General features: G+C 36.1%; 2 protein-coding genes across 3 annotated transcripts; both read right to left on the bottom strand.

The window, feature by feature from the left end:
- Positions 1 to 68: 68 nt before the first annotated feature.
- On the bottom strand, positions 69 to 15758 carry LOC111002358. Its single transcript, XM_045631824.1, has 7 exons — positions 14814 to 15758; positions 12964 to 13093; positions 12491 to 12784; positions 11627 to 11794; positions 2163 to 2276; positions 1868 to 2040; positions 69 to 1073 (listed from the first exon to the last, which is right to left on the bottom strand). The coding sequence occupies exons 1-7, from the start codon at positions 15209 to 15211 to the stop codon at positions 956 to 958; spliced, it is 1395 nt and encodes a 464-aa protein (XP_045487780.1). The 5' UTR covers positions 15212 to 15758; the 3' UTR covers positions 69 to 955.
- Positions 15759 to 17249: 1491 nt separating this feature from the next.
- Positions 17250 to 19864, bottom strand: LOC111002357 (alcohol dehydrogenase [acceptor]-like). 2 transcript variants are annotated; one of them, XM_022272506.2, is made up of 4 exons: positions 19555 to 19864; positions 19139 to 19276; positions 18920 to 19053; positions 17250 to 18826 (listed from the first exon to the last, which is right to left on the bottom strand). In XM_022272506.2, exons 2-4 carry the CDS (start codon positions 19260 to 19262, stop codon positions 17288 to 17290), a joined length of 1797 nt encoding a protein of 598 aa, XP_022128198.2. In that variant the 5' UTR covers positions 19263 to 19276; positions 19555 to 19864; the 3' UTR covers positions 17250 to 17287. The 2 variants fall into 2 exon arrangements, with proteins under 2 accessions (XP_022128198.2, XP_045487781.1); XM_045631825.1 differs by lacking the exon at positions 19555 to 19864 and having other exon boundaries at positions 19139 to 19544.
- Positions 19865 to 20435: the final 571 nt, after the last annotated feature.

The raw sequence follows: 20435 nt of genomic DNA on the forward strand, positions 1-20435 counted from the left end.
ACTTGTTTGGGAGTATTTATATTGTATTAATGCCGATAGCTTAGAATGTACAAGTGAACAAATGTAAATACAAAAAGAAACTATTTATTCATACTGTTCTTATTAATACATCTTACATCTTATATAACAACAAAAAATTAACACATGTTTATGTAAATGTACAACTTTTGATTATAAATAAATCCTTGCCTCTAAAAGTTAACTTTGCCAATCGAGCGACTAGGAGCGATGATTAATTTGTATACATTTTGTATATATAACATTCGTTTATCAATTATTTACAGGATATATTAGCTTTTATCGGTAACTAAATATAAGAGTTAAAAATATTTATTTATTTATTAAAAAAACTTTAGGTTACAATTTGATCGATATTAAATCGAAAAGCTAGATTTAACTTGAGCAAAACGCTATTTACTAAAATGAATAATATTAAAGTAGAAATCTTATCCACTTTTATACAACTAAAACTTTAAATTTTACGTTACAGTTCACTTATAAAATATTTACAATACGTAAAAAACTAGATAAATTCTTAAAGCTTAATCGAAACTTAACAGAACACGTTAACACAGATATTTGACGAGAGTTTTTTATTAGTAGTCAGGTTAGTAAAGATAAGATTACATAAGTATGTAGTCAATATTTGGAGCATGTTAACGAATCTAAGCGAGTAATGTTAGTCCGGTGCAGTCAGTGTCGGAGAACTAACAACATATCTAATTCATTTACTGAAGGCTTCGTAAAACATCACTTCGGTGACAGTTTTATCATTAACACAATATACTATACAATTAACTACTGAGTATTTGTCTCTAATAATCTCAATTTACAAAATAAATTCTTACTTAAAAAAAATTTCTTCATTTCAAATTAGCTTTTCCCTTTATCTACGAGTTGTTTCTAATAGATATTTTAACGATAAAAGTGACATTGAATAAAGTGCTGGAGATGGTCAATGTGTGTCTTGGCTATTATTGGAGTCGCTGGTGGAAGTCGAAGCAAGTGAGTCGTGCTGTTCGGCCGACAACCGGCTGCTGTCGCACACCGCTATAAACTGTTCTGCGTATGCTCTGTAATCGATGATAACATTTTTAGAATAAAGGATAAACTGATCGATTACAACAAAATTAAAATTAACTCATAGAGGCTCTTTAATTTCAATTTTAACCCCGTAGTCTAAGATCCGGAATTAGAAAAATATACCCTCATCTGTTATTTAGATGAAACAATTTTTTATAAGCTGATTTCAATATCATGAACTTATAAAAACAACCTCTCCCATCATAAGCCTGCTGCAATTAATAGTAATTAATTAATTAACAAATAATTTATTTTTAATTTTTACCTTTTCATGTTAGTTACATGTAGTAAGTTAAAACTGTCAATATTTTATATTATATACCTCACTGTAGTAGGCACCTATCTCTATGATTGCTATACTACTTACCTGCAGCCAGGTGAGAAAAGGTAAATAAATGTAGCTTATTTCCCTCACATGTTAATTAAAAAACCTAAGTACAATAATAAACGGCGTAACTTACTACATGTAACTAACATGAGAAGGTAAAAATTAAAAATAATATATTTGTTAATTAATTAATTACTATTAATTGCAGCAGGCTTATGATGGGAGAGGTTGTTTTTATAAGTTCATGATTTTGAAATCAGCATATAAAAAATTGTTTTATCCAAATAACAGATGAGGGTATATTTTTCTAATCCCGGATCTTAGACTACTGTTCATATATACATATTTTGAATTGATACTTTTAAAACTAAGTAAGTAAAGAAATCTATCCAGTTTTAGTTAATTCTAAACTGTTTTACATGTTCTCTCCATACAAAATAAAGATAAAGCCGCTACCTGTCTAGGCCGGTGTACGTCCGCTTGAGTTCGGCGTCGGACAGCCGCTCCCGATCCGCACGCCTTTTGCGGTGGATCCGCTCGAGCGAGCGAGTGAGCGAATCGCGCTCGCGAGCCTCTCGCCGCCGCCGCTCGTGGCGAGCCTCACGGGGAGACCGACGACGGCGGATGCGCTGTATTATTAAATATTTACAATATACTCATACAACTCTGACTGAGGCGTGTCATTGTTAATCTGCGAATGTGTTATTAGCTTGACGGTAAACCGTAAACAACTTTAAAAAGCCAAACTTACCGTGTCGTGTATGGGGTAGTACAACTGGGCGGGCGGCGCGTAATGCGCCGGAGGCAGGGGCAGCGTGGCGTAGGGTCGGGGAGGCACTACCACGCCCACGGGCATTCGACCAAGCTGAAACGTTTTATTAATAAGTGTATAACTTAAACTCATAATAGATTATTAGAGTTGTAGACTAATTATTTTCGCGTTTTGTTTCTATCATTCCATAAAGACACATAGCAGACTGACAAAAAGAAAACTCGTCTTTTTGAAGGCGAGCCGCAGTGGACAAGTCACGCTCGCGATGGTAATAACAACACTTCCGCAGTATTTGACGTACCTATACTTGTATAAGTTACAAGTACGCCACTCACATTCCACTCAATAACATTTCGCATAATTATGTTAGATTATATAATATTTGCAAAAACAGACGATATTACTATCGCAAAGCATAACAAATGAAAATATGTTGGCCAACACTACTTCTATTAGTATATTTCGCAGCCAACTAGCTTAATGAGCCATTTAATCAACAGCCTAGCAGTTTAACTAAACGGCGTGGTTTAATTGGCGGCCTGAAAGATGTTCAGCCAGTTGATCAAACTGCTATGCAAATGACTTGGATCGATGACGTTTCATTACTTATATGCCTATGCCTAGCCTATTGGCTGTTAATTTCAATTTAACTCCACTTTCAAACTCGAAAAAAACTCTTCAAACTGTCAATATGGAATTGGCAAACCACAACTTTGATGGTGTTTCCAAAGTTTCATTAAAAAAAACAATAATTACAAAAGAAATAGTTTTCAATCATCATCAATAGAAGGTTTTAAATGTAAGCATCGTTACAAACTAGTCGTGTCATTAAAAAAAATACAAAGTGTCCGGAGGAGAATCAGATCGGAGAAGAGAAAATATTAAAGTATGAGATTCGTCAAGTGCCATATTTATTTATTGTTGTATGGACTAGTTTAGTCAGTTCATATTTAGAATGTAAAAATGGCGTGGTAGGAAATAAATAACCAAAATCTATGCAGATATTTATCGAGTCATCTGGAGTCGACAACTTAGGACAATGATGATTGATATTGCTCTTATAAGTATGAATATATCATTTATAACGGCAAACTAAATTCAAGTAAAATAGTGAAGTGATTAGTCTGTTTCTAAATCGTTATAATGAAACCTGTGTGGCATTTAGATTACTATATCAGCCATACCAGATATAGCTTGTCGAGACGATATTTTTTTAAGACCTGTATCTTGTATCTGTATCTACGGGGGCAGTTAAGTTACAACTAAATGAAACCCTTAGGTTTTGAAGCATAAATAAATATCGTCTTCTAAAAGCTTGTAGCTAAAGCTATTTAGAGCTGACGATTACATAAGACGGTATGAATGGCGCGCACTTCACTCGGAGTCCTTGTCCCGGTTCGGCACTTGTCGCTGCTTCTTGTGCGAAAACCTGTTGCGAAATTCCTACTGAGTTATAAGTGAAATGATTAGATTCTAAGATTCTGAATAGTTCAGAGTTAGCCAAATTAGATTTAATACTAAAAACTTATTGTAATTAAGTTAGAGTTGGTTTTAAGTAATATTGTAAACGGCTTTAACTTTCACAAATATCTGTCATCTTTAGCGAGTTGATCAGCAATTGTTTGCAAAATGTGCTTGTGATGTGACTGATGCACCGCACATCGGTATCTGATGGACGTGTCTCGTGTTGCGAAAGTGGAGAGAAGTCGCCGGAATACATTAGCGGCTCTGTGATTGCGAGACGCAGCTTTCTTGCAAAGTGTCACCTTTTGAGAACGGGTCGAGCGTGATCAAATAAATCTTGATCCATAAAACTAAACTAGCTTTTATTATGAAGGGGTATTACTAGATATAAATAATTAATGAAAACACTTAAAATGGGCCATTTTTAATGAAAGTGCGCGACCGAGTTCACTTGAGGCAAACGCAATAATATGCTAAAATGTGGCCCAGGCCCACTTGGCAGATGGCTTGATCGGCAGAAGGCCCCTACGTGACTAGTGTTTTTATTCAAGACTTTATTTATTCACCATTACAAGAGAAGAAAATTCGTATAGATTAAATTCATATATTTGCAGTTGAGATTTTTGTCTCACCGTATTAAGTGTGTGTGTTTTCATATATCAGTAATCCAGAAACCATTATCAGGACCTTCGATTGATTAAAATAAAATAGACCGAGTGCTGGGCTTACACGTTTTTTTTACTTCACAAACATTGGTTTTAGCGATATACTTGTAAGCATGAAAGCGTAACGAACGCAATTGCGTAAAATGATATTTTAGCGATATTAATGTAATAAACTGATGCCGATTTTCATACATTGATAAATCGTTACATATACAAGTATATATGTAACGGAAGAGACGTTGGAGCGATTTTGAGATAGCTAACTATCAGATGTTGTTTTAATAGATGTATGTGCCCGGACGAGATGCGCTCAAGTAATCTAAAATGCATATTAAAATGTGTATAATGACGCAAGAGAGCTACCGTTCACTTTCTTTGACGGCTATTACCTAATAGCATGAAATTGAACTAAACATGCCGTAGTAACGACTATTGTATTAAACTATTTGCTTCTATGGACATTTTAATCTTATTTATTAATTTCATTATTAATAATTACTCCAACACAAGTAAACAATTACTAAAGTAAACTTTTACAGATCCTTTACTTTTATTCTAACGTATACTTGAGGAATTCAATATATAAATATATGTTGTATTCAAATAAATAGTAACTGGTAAACTGTATAAGAGATCAACGGGTATTGGCACTGATTTGCAGTTTCACAAACGTCAAACAAGCAATTGTATTCCTATATTAATTAAATATCAATACAATTTATCTTATTTCAGGGGATAATTGAGCACCAAACAGATAAAAGAAAATAAAATTGGTCGATACAGCTTAACAGCTTCCATGCTTACAAACTTAACTTGCAGGACAAAATGACTATGTTACGTCCTGTAAGAAACCTTTTTCAGCTTGAATTTGAGTTTCTTTAAACGTACTTCAGCTACAAACTGACGAAGGGCCCCAGAGGCCACTGCCGATCGTTCAATTCGCCGGCGTATTTTTATATAAATATATAAAGTAAAATATTATAAAACTATTGTCTTTGGGGACGAGACTACATAACTTAAGTACATTGTTTTAAGAATTTCATTTCTTGATACTAAATATTGAACAGTATTCAGTAATGCAGCATAAACTTGATTTTCTCGCCATCTGTATTATTGTTAAAGGTGAAAGTTTATTACTTCATAAAAAATATTATGGACTATTGAAATTTTATCTATTGTTGTAAATGTAATATGTTGAAACTCAGTTTCTTTAATCATCGCATGTTTCTATTATTATATATAAAATACAGATTATTAACAACAACAGAGACATGCGATGATTTGTTCGACAATGTTTGTTCGCGAAACAGGTGGACTGGCCGGTCGATTGTTGCGCAAGCCAATCTAACAGAATTTGCGAGAACATAATGCAACGGAAACAATCAGTGGACGCAATATGCCGAGCTCTAGAGCTTAATAATAAACAATTAGCAAAATTTTGGATATGTATCTTGTATTTACATAGTTACTGTAAAAACAACACGTTCCAATGGACTAAAAGACGTTTCACAATTGCAGAACATAGAAAATTCTGATTTATACCAATTTAGCTTTTACATAGAATTATTTAATTACGAAGTGACCTTTATTAGTTTCCTCAAGACTCATACGAACATATTGCATTTTTCATATACGTTTACAAATGTAAGTCTTTTGGTACCAATTTCCATTGATGCAATGGTTTTTAATGTACTTCTCGTGTCATAAATAACAAATTATAACAATACGAAATATGTATGCTTATTTGTTACATTAGCTGATAAGTGGACAGGCGTGGCGTTTGAGGCGAATTCCAAAATTGCCCCAAACGTTGGCCAATTATAGCACAACTACGTCGAAAGGTCGAACGTTCCCAAGCCTCAACCGAATATTATGTACATTACTGCAATAACACGCTCCATGTCAAATACAATAATGGCTTATTGCCGCTCGCCCAATTCGATTGGCATAACGCAGGATATTTAGCAATATCTGTTATCCTTGAAGCACTGTTGTACACAATTTTACAGAAAGGGTGGTATCACATAATGATCGGGAAACATCGCTAACTCGAATGTTCAAAATGCGCCGCTGGCCTTATAGGTATCTGCGGTATTAAGGAATTGGTCGCACTCAATATTGCGTTAACAATTAACATTGGTCCAAACATTTGGTCACATGTGAATGTATATAATTTAGAAATGAAGTGGATAATTTAGAATTAATTATTGTAATATCGCTCTAATGGCAGGTGGTCAAGTACACAGAACCGTAGTTCAAGGAGAGTTCGTTCAGTGTTAAGATTTCGATGGGATTATGTAATAATAACTACGTCTAGATATTTATCTCAATGAACGCTACTTGCACAAAGCTCAGTAAATTCTTTGTAGGATAAAAATCTTTATCACTGGCGGTATTGACATTAATATCTACGAGTGTAAAAACGTATTTTAAGTTCGAACCAGTAATTACTACCTCATCGGGCGTTCATAATATTATTGTTAAAGCGGTTTTGCGTGTTCATCTCAAGATGTTTTATTAAACCTAAATCATTATTATTATATTTAATTGTACGATTGTAAGAGCTTCGTAAAGGTATTTATTCGTAAGTTTCTAGAATGTAGGCTGCACAGGTGAAAGGGACGGGTGGCACTTGAAGACTACTAGCAGCTTACAAAGTAAAACTTACTAATACTAAACAGTTTGTATCTGTTTGTATACTATAGTATTACAAATAGCCTTTAAAGTTTAAGCGAAGTAAGTCTATGTTCATATGTGGTATTTAGCAAAGAGATTGGCACTAAGGAAACATGCACAAAGAGTAATAGTTTCTCCTTGCATACAGTTTCCAAAATACACTAAAACATACAAAGAATAAAACAATTTAAGAACGCTGATTATCAAAATAATCATTTGTCATTTTTGCACGCCGTACTAAGGTCGTGAGTATGAACGGACGCAAATACACACACACAAACATTGCGCACTAGTGTTAGATGTTTGCTGAATAAAAGGTCGACATCTTTTTTATCTAAACTTATATTTTAACGTTGTAGGAATGAAACGTAAATAGTTAAATCTTCATTAGGCATACTTATTGTTGTCATATTTTTTTTTTGTATCATATGGTTGTATAAGTGTAACCTATTGTGGATGCGTCCAGTGTGTTTGTTTTGTGTTTTATTTTTGACTTTGTTTTTATTATAAGGATGTTTCTGTTTGGTTTCCTAATGAATGAATAAATAAATATTGGTAATAATCGGCAACGACGATATTAGCGTTTGCTAACATCCACTCTGGATATTTAAATGTATGAGAATTTATGTTTTTATTAAAATTTTGTTGGCAACTGTGAGTTTGTGCAAGAACTTGCAACTAAAAACCGCACTCGTTGCGTTATAAGATATTACTTGCAACCGATTATGAGTTTCATTGAACTTTGCACTAAAATCTGTTAATTCACATGGGAATTGAATTACACGCTGCCTATTGTGACAGACACGACCTAGTACGACTTGTAAAATCTACTAGTATCTCGTTTCAAACGATATAATATTGCTACTTCATAAACATTCATCTTATTTACAATAACATCTAACGATATCGTGTGCAATTCTTTTTACATATACATAATTCGCTGTGTTTATTTCTAATTACTTAAAGTACTTATACCATAGAAACCTTATTTTATTCAAATAAGAATGACATGACAAGATGGTCGCCGCACAAATGTTTATTTTCTTGGAAAGTTTAACACGTTATCACTTATCACGGATTTGTAAAACGAGTTATTAGCTCCGGATAAACACATTATGGACACTTAATTGGGCTGTATATAAAAACTAAAATAATGACTGTAATGGTTTTTTTATACATAAATTGTCTTCAAAATTTATCAGTGCACTACAAAAGCGTATCGTATTGATATAGAACAAGAAGTGGTGTGGTGCGGCAGCAGCAGGTGGTCGGGCCACTCTCGCTTGATGAAACAGAAAGTGCCGAACCCTACTTTGCTACGAGTACTTGTAGGCATCGAGAACGACACATTTTAGGCCTATCGAGTTGATAACTAAATGTCCTAACCGTACTATTGCTCAACAATTGTATTTAGTTAATTGTGTTAATATAAAGATGTACTTAATAATTGGAAAAATGTTTATGTCTAAATATGTATAGTTAATTTATACGTTTATGAAGAGGTCACTTGCCAAAGACAATAGGCCCCCCTTCCCCTGCCCCTGCTGGGAAACAACCACAGCAACAACTGTTTATCGATTATGTTGTTTTTGTTGCTCATTCAAGTAACTACATAGCTAGAGTAACTATCTTATCTTAAATCTAAATACTTTATTTTACATGGTTTAATCAACAAATCAAGGTGCCGATGTCTGTTAAAGTACACGTAAAAGTGATATGAACTCAATATTTCTATTTTAGGTAGTCTTGCAATTTCGTACTTCAGCTATGACAGGTTCGACATAAACATAGGCGCTCGAGACTTTTATGTTTTTTTGAATGTAAAATTAACGGTAATAGTCATAAACTAAATTTTAAACTTGTGTACGCCCGTACAAGCTTCCCAGCCTCAGAAAGAGGTCTTTGCTCTCCTATTGTTATCTGTCTCTGTTCATTGGATCATTGGCCTGTTATATGATACGATACGTTATAATTTAAGGTGAATAATCTTAAAAAATACCTGAACATTTTAATAACCTATAAACATAGTGTTTAACACTTTATGTATAGCACAAATAAATAAAAATAATGAAATAAATAATTGCGATTTCTCGTCCGCTTCGTCGAGAAAACTGTACCATAACTGGAAGCTAGATGCCAGGTGGGGCTAATTATGTTGAATCCTAAGAAAAACTAAGAAAACATCGAATTTCTCTCGACACTCCTGCCTGCGATGCGCCGAGGCTGGAGAAAGTCTCTAGTTGTATAATAGTTCAATGGTCGATTAATTTAAACACATATTTGTGTTGCGTAATTTATTATAATTTATATTTTTCTAAGCTATAAAACAATCTGACTTAGATAGGTATATTTGAATTGCATTTTTAAACCTAAACGCCTTTGCAATAGAGGTATTACACCACCTTTAAACTTTTATAACAAAAACAAAAGATCGGCTCAAAATGATTTCTATTTTACTAACAATATAGATAATAATATGAAGTAGAAAGTGCCACGTGAGTTGGTGGCGACTGGCGAGGTAATTATAATTGGTAATTGCGAGAGAGCCGTCCGCCGGCCCTTTCCGACACTCTGCGGACGATTCTACTAAACGCAGTCTGAATTATGACATTCATACTAAGATAATATAGACTTCAGTAGAAATGAAAAACTTACATACTTTAATACATTGGGTCGTACATTATGTTAAAAGTAGGTTTTTATTTTTATAATAAAAATAAAATAAATATATCGCGCTACAGCATTCACTTTAGAGAATAACAATTTTTAACTGTGTTGGCAAGAAACTTGTACGTTTTCCTTGCTTTGTCATTATCTTATAATTTATATCCGTTTACAAGTATACAGCATATACAGCATATTTTTTTGCCTTAATATAAAGTTGTAGACGTAGAAATTAAAAATAACGTTCTCTGGGATATTCCAATCAAATCTGTAATCGTCATCATAAATCATAATGGCCATTAAACAAGAATGAAATAACATCTAAGCTTTAACGTTAGGAATAGCTAATGTAATCGCGAATTGCACTATGTTTATGTGCGTACTCAAAGCACATAAACTCATACTTCCTCAGTGCAAAATAATCTGTAGAATGAATCGATCTGCCGGCGCGTTTGATGCGGCATCCACTAATGGTGTGCGTTCCCACCGATCTCTTACCACCTTGGCGATATTAGTAAGTATTATAACTCACGAAGGGTACTCGTTTAGCTATTGATTTTATTATTGCTTCGGTACAAAAGAGTTCAACGCTTTACTTTAACATTCCGGGAAAACTAGAAGGAAAAACTAAAATTATTTTATCATATTAAAATGTCTTGACTGTAACGCTGTACTTATAAAGGAATATAAAACTAATAAAAAAACAACGTTTCTTCCTGCAAAACATAATTTCTTCAACAGTACGATGATTTCGTACTTTTATTAATCATCGTTTACCTCAGTTACGTAAGTCATAGCGTGAGGGATTAAATTGTTTTGTCAAATTAGTTCTATTGATCAAAGGGTAATGGCTTTTGTTACATCATGCTTATTGGCATTTCAATAAAATTTAAATTGTAATAAAATATATCTTAAGAATTTAATATCATGATCATTTCTAAAATTTTTCATTGTTGTTTACATATTACGGTGATTACTCGTCGTAGTCATCGCTAGTTCCGATCGTTCTATAATCTTGTTGGAAAATTACACTCAATTGTCGTCCTGTTAATTAAGTACAGAATTTTTAAGGTTTTTTACGCCGCTTTTTCTGTCGGCCTACACCGTCTGTCGTCTTTGCCGATGAGTAGGGATGTCTGCCGATCAAATGCCGTGGAATAAGTGATACCTATATCTTATGTACTGATATAAACATATTTTATTTTAGTAGATAAAGAATACATAAATTAAAATATATAATAAGCAGCATTTGAACAAGACAATATCCACATAAATAGAAGACACTCTCACGTAAAAGACTCAAGATCACGGTCAGGAAAAGTGAAAAACAACCATTGTTTTCGGCAAATTAAAAGAAATGTGTGTCAAGGATGGGCGTGACGGAGTCAATGGAATGCGAATGTAAAACGTAAAATATACAAACGTGGCACCTTACGGTGAACAAATTTAAAAGAAAAGAGAAAGATGGTAAAGCAGCAAATTTAGGTTTGTGAACAGAAGTGATAATGTAACTGTTCCATGTAAGAAAGTGCGCAAGCTGTTGAGACACTTTCTCCCAAAAACCACAGACACAGTAACACAATAGCAAACATCACAATAACTAGATATGGCTAATCTGTAGTCACGTCAATAATCCGGCGCAACGAGAGCGGAACCAGCGGCGCCGCGCAAAAACGTTAGCGTGCGCACGCATCGCGCTTCCTGCCGCATCCCACCGCACGCGCTGTTACACCCCTCCCTTTCTTGGCCTTACTACAGAGATCCACATTTATGAGCTACATATTTACTTATTTACTCAATCCGAGAAACTTTGCAGACAACGTTTGTAGAACTACCTGCCCTGAATAAATGAATACTTGAAATGAGGAACTACGGCGTACTAGAAACATACAATTCAAACGAAAATCCGCAATAGCGGAATGCTGTAATTTTATAAAAAAATACTTTGAGCGTCTTAAAAAAAAGTAGACTTACCGTGCTGGCCGGATGGGCCGGTACGAGCACTACAGGACCCGTGGGAGGCTTCCTAGCCTTGCGTACACCGTGGCGTGGTGGCGGCCGGCCTGCAGCGCCCCCGTGACGACCCAGCCAACGATTGACCAGGTGCTCCTTACTGTTCGCACTGCCGAACTCACACTCTTCCTGTTTTAAACAATTTTGTATCGATTATATTATATTTAGCATCTTTCTACGACATTAGTTTCTCTACCAATTCTTAAAAGGCCGGAAACGCACTCGCGAGCCCTCTGGCATTGAGAGTCCATGGGCGGCGGTATCACTCAACATCAGGTGAGCCTCCTGCCCGTTTGCCCACTGTTCTATAAAGAAAAATACACACGCACTGGTAACTATATAGAAGGCATATTAAATTGCCCACTTCCCTGCTCATTACGGCTGAATGTACATGCGGCAATAGAGCCTTGACAAAATCAAGTGGTTGCTGATCCATATTTTTGTTATTATTTGTTGTATAATACTAGAAACGCCTTATTTTTGTTTGTCTTACACACTGCTCTTATTTTTAATTTTATTCTAGGAGTACATTATCTTTACATATCTTTACATTATATTTAACTAATGTATACAAATATTGTAAATTCTATTTTATTAGAGTATGTGTGGAGTTTCTTGTCCATTCCTCTCCACATGAAACTTTTGGAAGCGGCAACTAGAATCATCTTTATATTTTATTTAACGTTCAAAAGTGCCATTTTAGGTGGTGTAATTGGAATAAATGATTTGGACTAAATGTAGGTCGATGTAAAAATTATGCATTAAATGTAAATTATTATTACTGGAGGAAAACGTGTTTAAATAAATGTATGAGCAGAGTAGAACCTTCTTCCTCTTTGGTGCGTCGCTCTTTAATTTCGCCTCCAACTCTTTGCAGAGCTCATGACCGCGCTGTCGTTCCTGATCCTGAGCCTTCTTCATCTCGTCGACATGAAATACGCAAGGAGTCTTGTAATCCACTGAGAATTGGTTGTGGTCAAAGGGCTGTTTGGGGCGGAAGCACGAGCAGACGCGCTTCGACAGGTAGTAGATGGAAATGACACACACCAGACAGTGAAGTGACGCGATGATTAGAAGTGCTATATTTGTCAAGACAGGCGTCCAGGCTTGCATTTCATCCTGAGAGGAGATTTCAAAATTAAGTAAGAATTATATCATAAAAACTTGTAGTAGTCTCCTTAGAACTGAATAGTATATATAATATAAAAAATACACGAATAACATTGCACGTTAAAGATTGACTTTCTGTCGCATACTTAAAATACGTTAAGTTAAAAATGTTAAGCAGAAAATATTACTTGGAAGGTGTCAAGTGGATCGGGGTCACGAAGCGAGTCTCTTCGTAGGCCTGCCGCCGCCAGCACAGCAGCGCTGTTACCACACGCTAGGCAAAGCAAGGATAACGCCAGAAACGCAGTCAGTAGTCCCCTATAACAATACTTTATATTTTAATCCAAAGATAAATTACCTATATGAATAATAATTTTTAAATATATCATAAAGAATGTAATTTAATGAAGTAACACATACAAAAGTTGTGTGTGTTGTAACATTAGTTATCGCACGTAAACGAACACTCGTCCACATATTCCTTGAGAAACTGGCAATTTCTCAAAATCAGCAAAATATTTAATTCAATTAGCCCATAATTCACCTTCTAATATACGAAATAGTCTTCGCTTAAAAATAAAGCAAAGACGCTAGGTGTGAGGCCGACGTTAGTACGTGAGTATACCTCGGAGAAACCGGTGAAAGCTGATAAACTGCTCCTATATGTTCGCAAATCGCCACGGCTGCTATTTTACTTAATACTTGAATTTGATCGAGGAGATTACTATCTATTAAATCTGTGTATTTTCTTAGTATACATTACGTCGTCGTCCGATGATGAGAACGGAATAAAACATTCTATTTCGATTAAAATCCTTTAACTAGAATAATTGTTCCCGGAAATCCTATTCTTATATCTTTAAAGCAGGCGCAGTTATGTAACAGCGAACTACTGTAGTTTACTGTAGTTTTTTATTATGCCTTAGGGTTTTTATTTTCAATTAATATAGCCATTTGCTAAAGTAATGCAGTACTTTAGCTGTTTATCTTATAAAATGTTTTATTAATGTTTTTTTATTTAAAGAACCAGACGGCCCCTGCTAATCATATTCAAGTAGGTGCCAACCTCTTTAAGAATGGATCGAACTGTAAAAATATAAACAATCATGGCGAGAACCGTTGCGCGTCACAAAAAATGTTTTCCAGTTGGTCAGTAACACGAAGTATGTCTAAATAAGCGCAGTACACATTACCAAGATATGAATGTGTAATTAATAGATATGTATATTAATAAGGCGCCCCCGTAGAGTACCCTGAACAAACATCAGAAAATGTGTGTATATTTTATTATGGAAATAAATGTTTGTAGAGGCACCAAAAATTAACAAAAAATTTAAGCGTGTAGAATCCTATAAACCTAAATTCTGGATGTCAGTCACAACGTATATACAATGAAAAAATTACAATGAATTATACAGTGTTTTTTTATAATAACTAAACGAAAGGTTTACCCATGTGTGTTTGTTTGATTTGACAGTTTTAAAACATAATTATAACTAGACTTCTTTATTTGACCTATTTCGGAAAGTGAGTCTAGTTAACTGATATTATTTGACTTATAGAGATTATGGTAAACTTGTATATTAAATATTGGTCAAGCTGCTTGATTAGTTATCCTTAAATCCATAGGTATATTATGCTAAGATAAAATAAAGATTTTGACAACTATTTTGATTTGTTTCATGACTTACAGAGATTAAGAATGTAAATAATAAAGCAAAGTGCATGTTTCTGAATATGTGCAGTGCATCTAAGCGCGCACGCGCCGCATCGTCACGCCTCGCCGCGCCCCGCTTCTTGCTGGACATGCCCTGCACCGGCACATTATGCTTGCTACCGGACATTCTTCGACTGCATTTAAGTTTTAACAAATCGAAGCATTAAGTATTGTGAAAATTAAGGCAGTTCAAGCGTCATCAACAACAAATCAAACATTAAATAACTTAATAATTTGTATCATTTTGTTTATTGTTTACTTATTTATAGAAAAACATACAGAGGAAAGTAGGTCCCTACATTTTTAACGAGATTTACTCACCCTGAAGTAGATCCGTTGAGCGTGTAGCAGTCGTTAAGGCCTGCGATGACGCCGACCACGCCAGCTACCACGGCTAGTCCGCCCGCCCAAAGGCCGGCTCCGACCCGGGACAGCGCCGCGCCCTTCACAACCGCGAGGGCGCCGCTTCCAACGAGAAGCACCCCTAAACCCACTTGTGCCACTCCTAGTGCCACGATTAGTCGCCGCGACCCGTTCCCCTCGTCACTTCCCGCTTCCACACTCTTGGAACTGACACTGACACCTCTCTTGACGGTGCTCTTCTGCGGAGTCTTACAGATCAGCTGCTCGGTAGAGTCCTCCGACTTGAGACTGGACACGGTCGGAAAGTTAGGCGTCCCGCCGGGGACGTTGTCGGTGGAGGAGCGTTCGTCGCTCATGCTTGGGGCGCAATCATAGCGAACGACATAATATACGATGCGATACGTCCGGTGCGCGCGCGTTGCCTTGCTTCACTAGCAGTAAGCAGAATTTTCGCTCGCGCAGGTGAAAGTACCGCGACACATCGAACTTTGTTTTTGTTAATCTATACCATTGATATATTCACAATTTCCGGATTAGAAAATATGTCTTTTGTAAACTAACTGTTTAATGACAACCATTATATATTGTGACCCTGCAAGAACCCACTATGTCGTAGGACGAATATTTACTTGATATAAAACTTTGTACTGAGTGCTAAGTTTTCCTTCACGGCGAGAGCAAGTATTCTTTGCACACATCACTGTTACAAACGCACGTAGAAGCAAGCTTCTAAGGCCTAAGCAGATGTATCCCAAACCCACACGTAGTCATTGTGACAGCTATATCTCCATCACTAATTTCATATCTCGCTCAAACAGCTTCCAAATATGTACTTCATTGAGATAAGATTTAAACTTTGGAGGATATAGATTTTACCACTTCGACAGCGATATTTCAAACGATTGCCTTGGTTGGTTTTAGGAACAAAAGTTTATTATTTTTTAATTAAGTTTCAATTTGATGTATTTACAAAGATAGACAGACATGACGAATTTAAATAGACAGATATCGTAATATTTCTGACGTAGCTGTCGTTGAAATTTTTTATAATAGTTACTTGGAGCCTTTTATCTAAATAGTGGTTCATTGGATAGATAAATTAAAATCTACTTCCGGTTCCAACCGGAAACACGTCCTAGAGATTCGTCGTCTAAAGTTTAAAGGGCCATCTGGACCTATTCTGTGAATGAGCTTTGTTTGCGTATTTGTTGATACCCATTACATTATTGTAGTGCAATGTTTTTAATATAAAAGGATCATCTACTTAGGTATGAAATTAAACAAAACGCACATAGCTAAAGTAACTGTTAGTAATATTGAAAAGTATCGACGTCATTATACTTTAATGAGGAGTTTATTAGATTTCGTATTCATATAGTCAGACTATACATTTCTAATAACTTCAACATCTAATGATGAGGCAATGCTTTATTAGTGTTGCAATTATCCTCATAGTGATGTAATGGTAATCATAGTGCTCATGTCGTTGGACGTTGGCATTGCCTCCACGTGCTGCCACGATCAAGTTACGCACCTGGGGTAACTTGATCGTGGGGCCCAATTCCTGGGGTGAAATTTTACGCTTCTTTTTTATCGATTGATTTTGTTATATCATCTTATGTAACAATTTTTAATTTATCAGTAGGCTACACCTGTGACTTCATTCGTATAAAATTTCCTGAAGCTAAAACAACTTAACATAAATAAACTGCTTTGCAGCGAGATAAACCCGAGCATTGTCCCCATTTCAGATGGGGCAAACTTGGTGGTTCTTAGCAAAAAACATCTATGGAGATGAAATACGTAGCATCATAAGCTCCATTACCAAAAGAGTGGAGGTCGTTTCTATTGCCACGCCAAGCTCAATGACATATTTACACAGCCCTCTTGCCTCTGTCAATATTCCAGCAACAGACATCGCTAGCAACGTCGCCAAGATGGGATGGCCGAGGATCGGATAGGAACTTAGCAAGTTTGTATGTGAACAGATTGTATGTGCAGCAAGTAATCGATTTAAATTTTTAATAAAAAAGTACCCTATTCCTATGCCATTCATTTTATTTTATATTTATTTATTAAAAATCAAAATGTTGCTTAAACCATTCTAGAGGAGTGAACTTGTTCTAGATAAAGATACTGCTCTAGTGATATTTTTATATTCAGTTATTTGGAATCAATATAAATTGTACATACATAGTAATATACAATAGGTACCGTAACTTAATTCTCTTTGTCACAATCAAAATGTGTTTTATAAGACTGTACAGTGGACTTCAAAAAGCTTCAATTGCTTTCAGTTTTTAATCAGGCGTAACATTATTACAAATGAGTAAATATTAATATGCATCAAATAATAGTAATGAATATTGGTGAAAATATATAACAACAATGAAAAATAGTTTCAACAAAAAAATTATTTTTAGTTCTTATTTCTATATTAATTGCAGGCTTTCTTTTATAAATTCGGCTGCCATTTCCGCAATCATGATAACCGGTGCATTTGTGTTGCCGCGTATTATTGTCGGCATTACACTTGCGTCTGCGACTCTCAGATTCCGCACGCCCCGCACCCGCAACTTCGGATCTAGCACGGAGCCAAGTGCGGCCGTACCCACTGCGTGCCAAGCTGAAGTTGCCATCGACTTCGCCCAACAACGCAACATGTCATCGCCGTCTTTTCCCTTACATTCTTCGAGTTCCAAGTCAATGACCTCCGCATTCTTTTTACGAAAGTATGTACTGTTAGCTATAGCCCTTGCGGTTCTTATTGCCGCTGGATAATGCATCAAATCTTGATCATCACTGAAGGTACCGGAGAATATCAGCGGAGAGGTCGAAGGGTCTCGACTCTTCAATCGCACCCGGCCTCTCGATTTTGGTTTTAAATTAACCACAGCAACTATCAATATTTCCTTAACTGTATTAGCTGATGTTATTCTTTCACAAATATATGATTTAAACCCTAATGTATTAGTACAAGCTTCATAAAAATCATTATTCTTTCCCATGCACGTTGGATAAAATGCGAAATCGGGTACATTAGAAGTAGAGCTGTTATATGATACATAAGCGGCCAAGTCACTGGTTTTCTGGAAAAATCCTCGTCCATCGTAAAGATACTCAATTACATCTAAATAGTGCTCATTTTCTTTCTTTTGACAAGTTCCTTCATCTGCTGAAATAAAATTTAATACCATAATGTGGTCATGGAGATTGTCCCCTACGGGTAAATCGGCCACCACATCGACGCCCATATCTTGTAAGTGCTCCTTTGGTCCTAGGCCGGAGAGTAACAACAACTTCGCCGTATTAAATGTCCCCGCGGACACAATAATGTCTCTCGTTGCATAAAAATTGAATGTCTTATTGTCTTTGAGCACCTGAACCCCGTAAGCCTTATTTTGTTCTATAAGTATTTTAGAAACGAAAGTGTTTTTTAAAACGTACAGGTTATCTCGATTGGCTGCTGAATTGAGCATGGCGGTGACAGAACTCTCTCGTCTACCTTCCCGTATCGTGTGGGAGAATCTTCCAGCACCGATTTCATACGGATTAGTCATATCAGGTACTATATTAAAACCTATTTCTTTGAATGCTGCCAGAAATTCATCTGTAGCCCGAGAAGATTCATTAAATCCTGCGACCTCAATCTCCCCTCCAAAACCATGAAACTGTGTGAGATAAGGGTTGTGGATAATTCTTTCATCTGTGAGATGTTCTGTTCTTTTGAACATTTTTAGAACATTTTTCCAATTCCAGTCTTCACCGAGTTCTGCTGCCCATTCGTCGTAATCCGCTGGAAAGCCTCTAGAGTATATCATATCATTGATGGAACCACTTCCACCGAGCATCTTCCCACGGGGCTGGCGCTGGCTGCCGTCACGGAGGGCTTGACTTGAAAAATTGTCATTCGTGGTTGTGAAGTTCCAATCCACTGCGCTTTGTTTCATGGCATCGCGAAAACCTGGAATCTATACACATTCTATGTGACAACAGGCCTTCGACAACTCTTTGAACCGAATTGAGTATAGATTTTTTCACCATAGTGTAAGTTTTGTACTCACAATGCTCTCTGGAGGGGGGTCACCACCGGCCTCGACTAACAAAACGGTGTGGTCTCGCAACTCCGATAAACGGGAGGCAAGCGCGGAGCCCGCAGTGCCACCCCCCACCACGATGAAGTCGAACACTGTTCCGTCTGTCAAGAACGCAATCTAAATTAAGTATGCTTTTATGTGGACTATACTGCTGCAGATCATTTATGAGTTCATGAAGTTACGAACTTTGAAGGTTGGCTTGCGGCGGCCAAGGCTCTCGTAGTATGCACTGCGCGGCGGCGAAGTAGTTCAGCGCGGCTGCGATGGTGGCTCCCGCTGTCCCACCGCCCCATGCCCCACACGTCTCCATATACGCAGAAGCTTCTAAGATGTCCTCGTTATAAGTTTTTAATATCAAATCGTACGCATAACGGGTAAAGATAAAAATAAATATTATTATGTAATATATACAAGCGACCAATTATAGTTATTTGCTGTTCGATGTGGATTACACATTATTGCTGAGACAAATACAATTCAAAAATCGTTAATTCTGTAGTTACATTTCATATATAGATTTAATAACAATATAAATAATAACATAACGTAACATCACAATTGACTTCAGCGCGTATGGAGTGAAGGACCGGTGAATCACATACCTATTTATTTATTCTTTATTTCTCAGACTGCTTTGCGATTATGCAGATAATACGGCGTACCAGAATAGTTCACTATGCCTTTATGATCTACAAAAATAACAGTCAATGTAGTTACGATACACATACCCAGTTGGCGTCGTTATCACTCTCTCTATCTCTGCTTTCCTATCACTCTGCGGTTTTTAAATTGAACTATCGATATTATTTGAAGTACAGGATGACTCAAAAAATTATCAAGTCAAAAGTAATCCTACGTATGCTCTTGTTATTCGGGAAATATCTTTAAGGATATCTTAAGGAACCTACAATGATCCCGCCCGACAATTTGGTAATTATTTTAATTTAAGTATCCTGAAAAACAATAATCAGAATTTGACCTGAAGGTATTCTCGTCGTTACATCCGCTATACACCGATTGTGTCGAGATATATTGCATTATTCTTATCTAGTCTTACGACAATATCTTATCAAATCTGGTAGATTTTACATAAGAGGACGAATAAGGTGCAGCCACCCGCAACCGATACCAGTAAGTTGAAGGACGTGCCACGATTGAGAGTGAAATCGCTGATAGCACATAAAGGAGATGGATCTATTATAGTAGTAATTAGGTACTGGTAATCCCAATAAAATCCCACAACAGCGGTCACTCTGTGTCGGATATCCTCCCCACGTCAGCCTTGTGCTGAACCAGAAAACATCTAAATAACAAACAACAGCAATTTATATATACATAATTGTGAAAACACATATTCAAATAAGAATTGTCATACTTAATTGAGCGCGTACTTACCTATAGAAAATATCAAAGACGTAGGTAATTGTTGAAATCTATATTATGCACGTAAATTATCGTGTACGTTCTTTAAGTACATAGTTAA

This window comes from Pieris rapae, chromosome 17 (genome assembly GCF_905147795.1).
Source record: "Pieris rapae chromosome 17, ilPieRapa1.1, whole genome shotgun sequence".
Lineage (NCBI taxonomy): Eukaryota > Metazoa > Arthropoda > Insecta > Lepidoptera > Pieridae > Pieris > Pieris rapae.

Excerpts from the sequence above, each read along its gene's own strand:
- LOC111002358 (XM_045631824.1), bottom strand. The coding sequence starts at position 15,211 with ATGAGCGACGAACGCTCCTCCACCGACAACGTCCCCGGCGGGACGCCT. Across the intron at positions 13,094-14,813 it reads CTCAACGGATCTACTTCAGG|GGGACTACTGACTGCGTTTC; the intron begins GTGAGTAAATCT and ends GTATTGTTATAG. Across the intron at positions 2,277-11,626 it reads CGGCCCATCCGGCCAGCACG|CTTGGTCGAATGCCCGTGGG; the intron begins GTAAGTCTACTT and ends AAAACGTTTCAG.
- LOC111002357 (XM_022272506.2), bottom strand. The coding sequence starts at position 19,262 with ATGGAGACGTGTGGGGCATGGGGCGGTGGGACAGCGGGAGCCACCATC. Across the intron at positions 19,054-19,138 it reads GCCGCAAGCCAACCTTCAAA|ACGGAACAGTGTTCGACTTC; the intron begins GTTCGTAACTTC and ends CGTTCTTGACAG. Across the intron at positions 18,827-18,919 it reads ACCCCCCTCCAGAGAGCATT|ATTCCAGGTTTTCGCGATGC; the intron begins GTGAGTACAAAA and ends GAATGTGTATAG.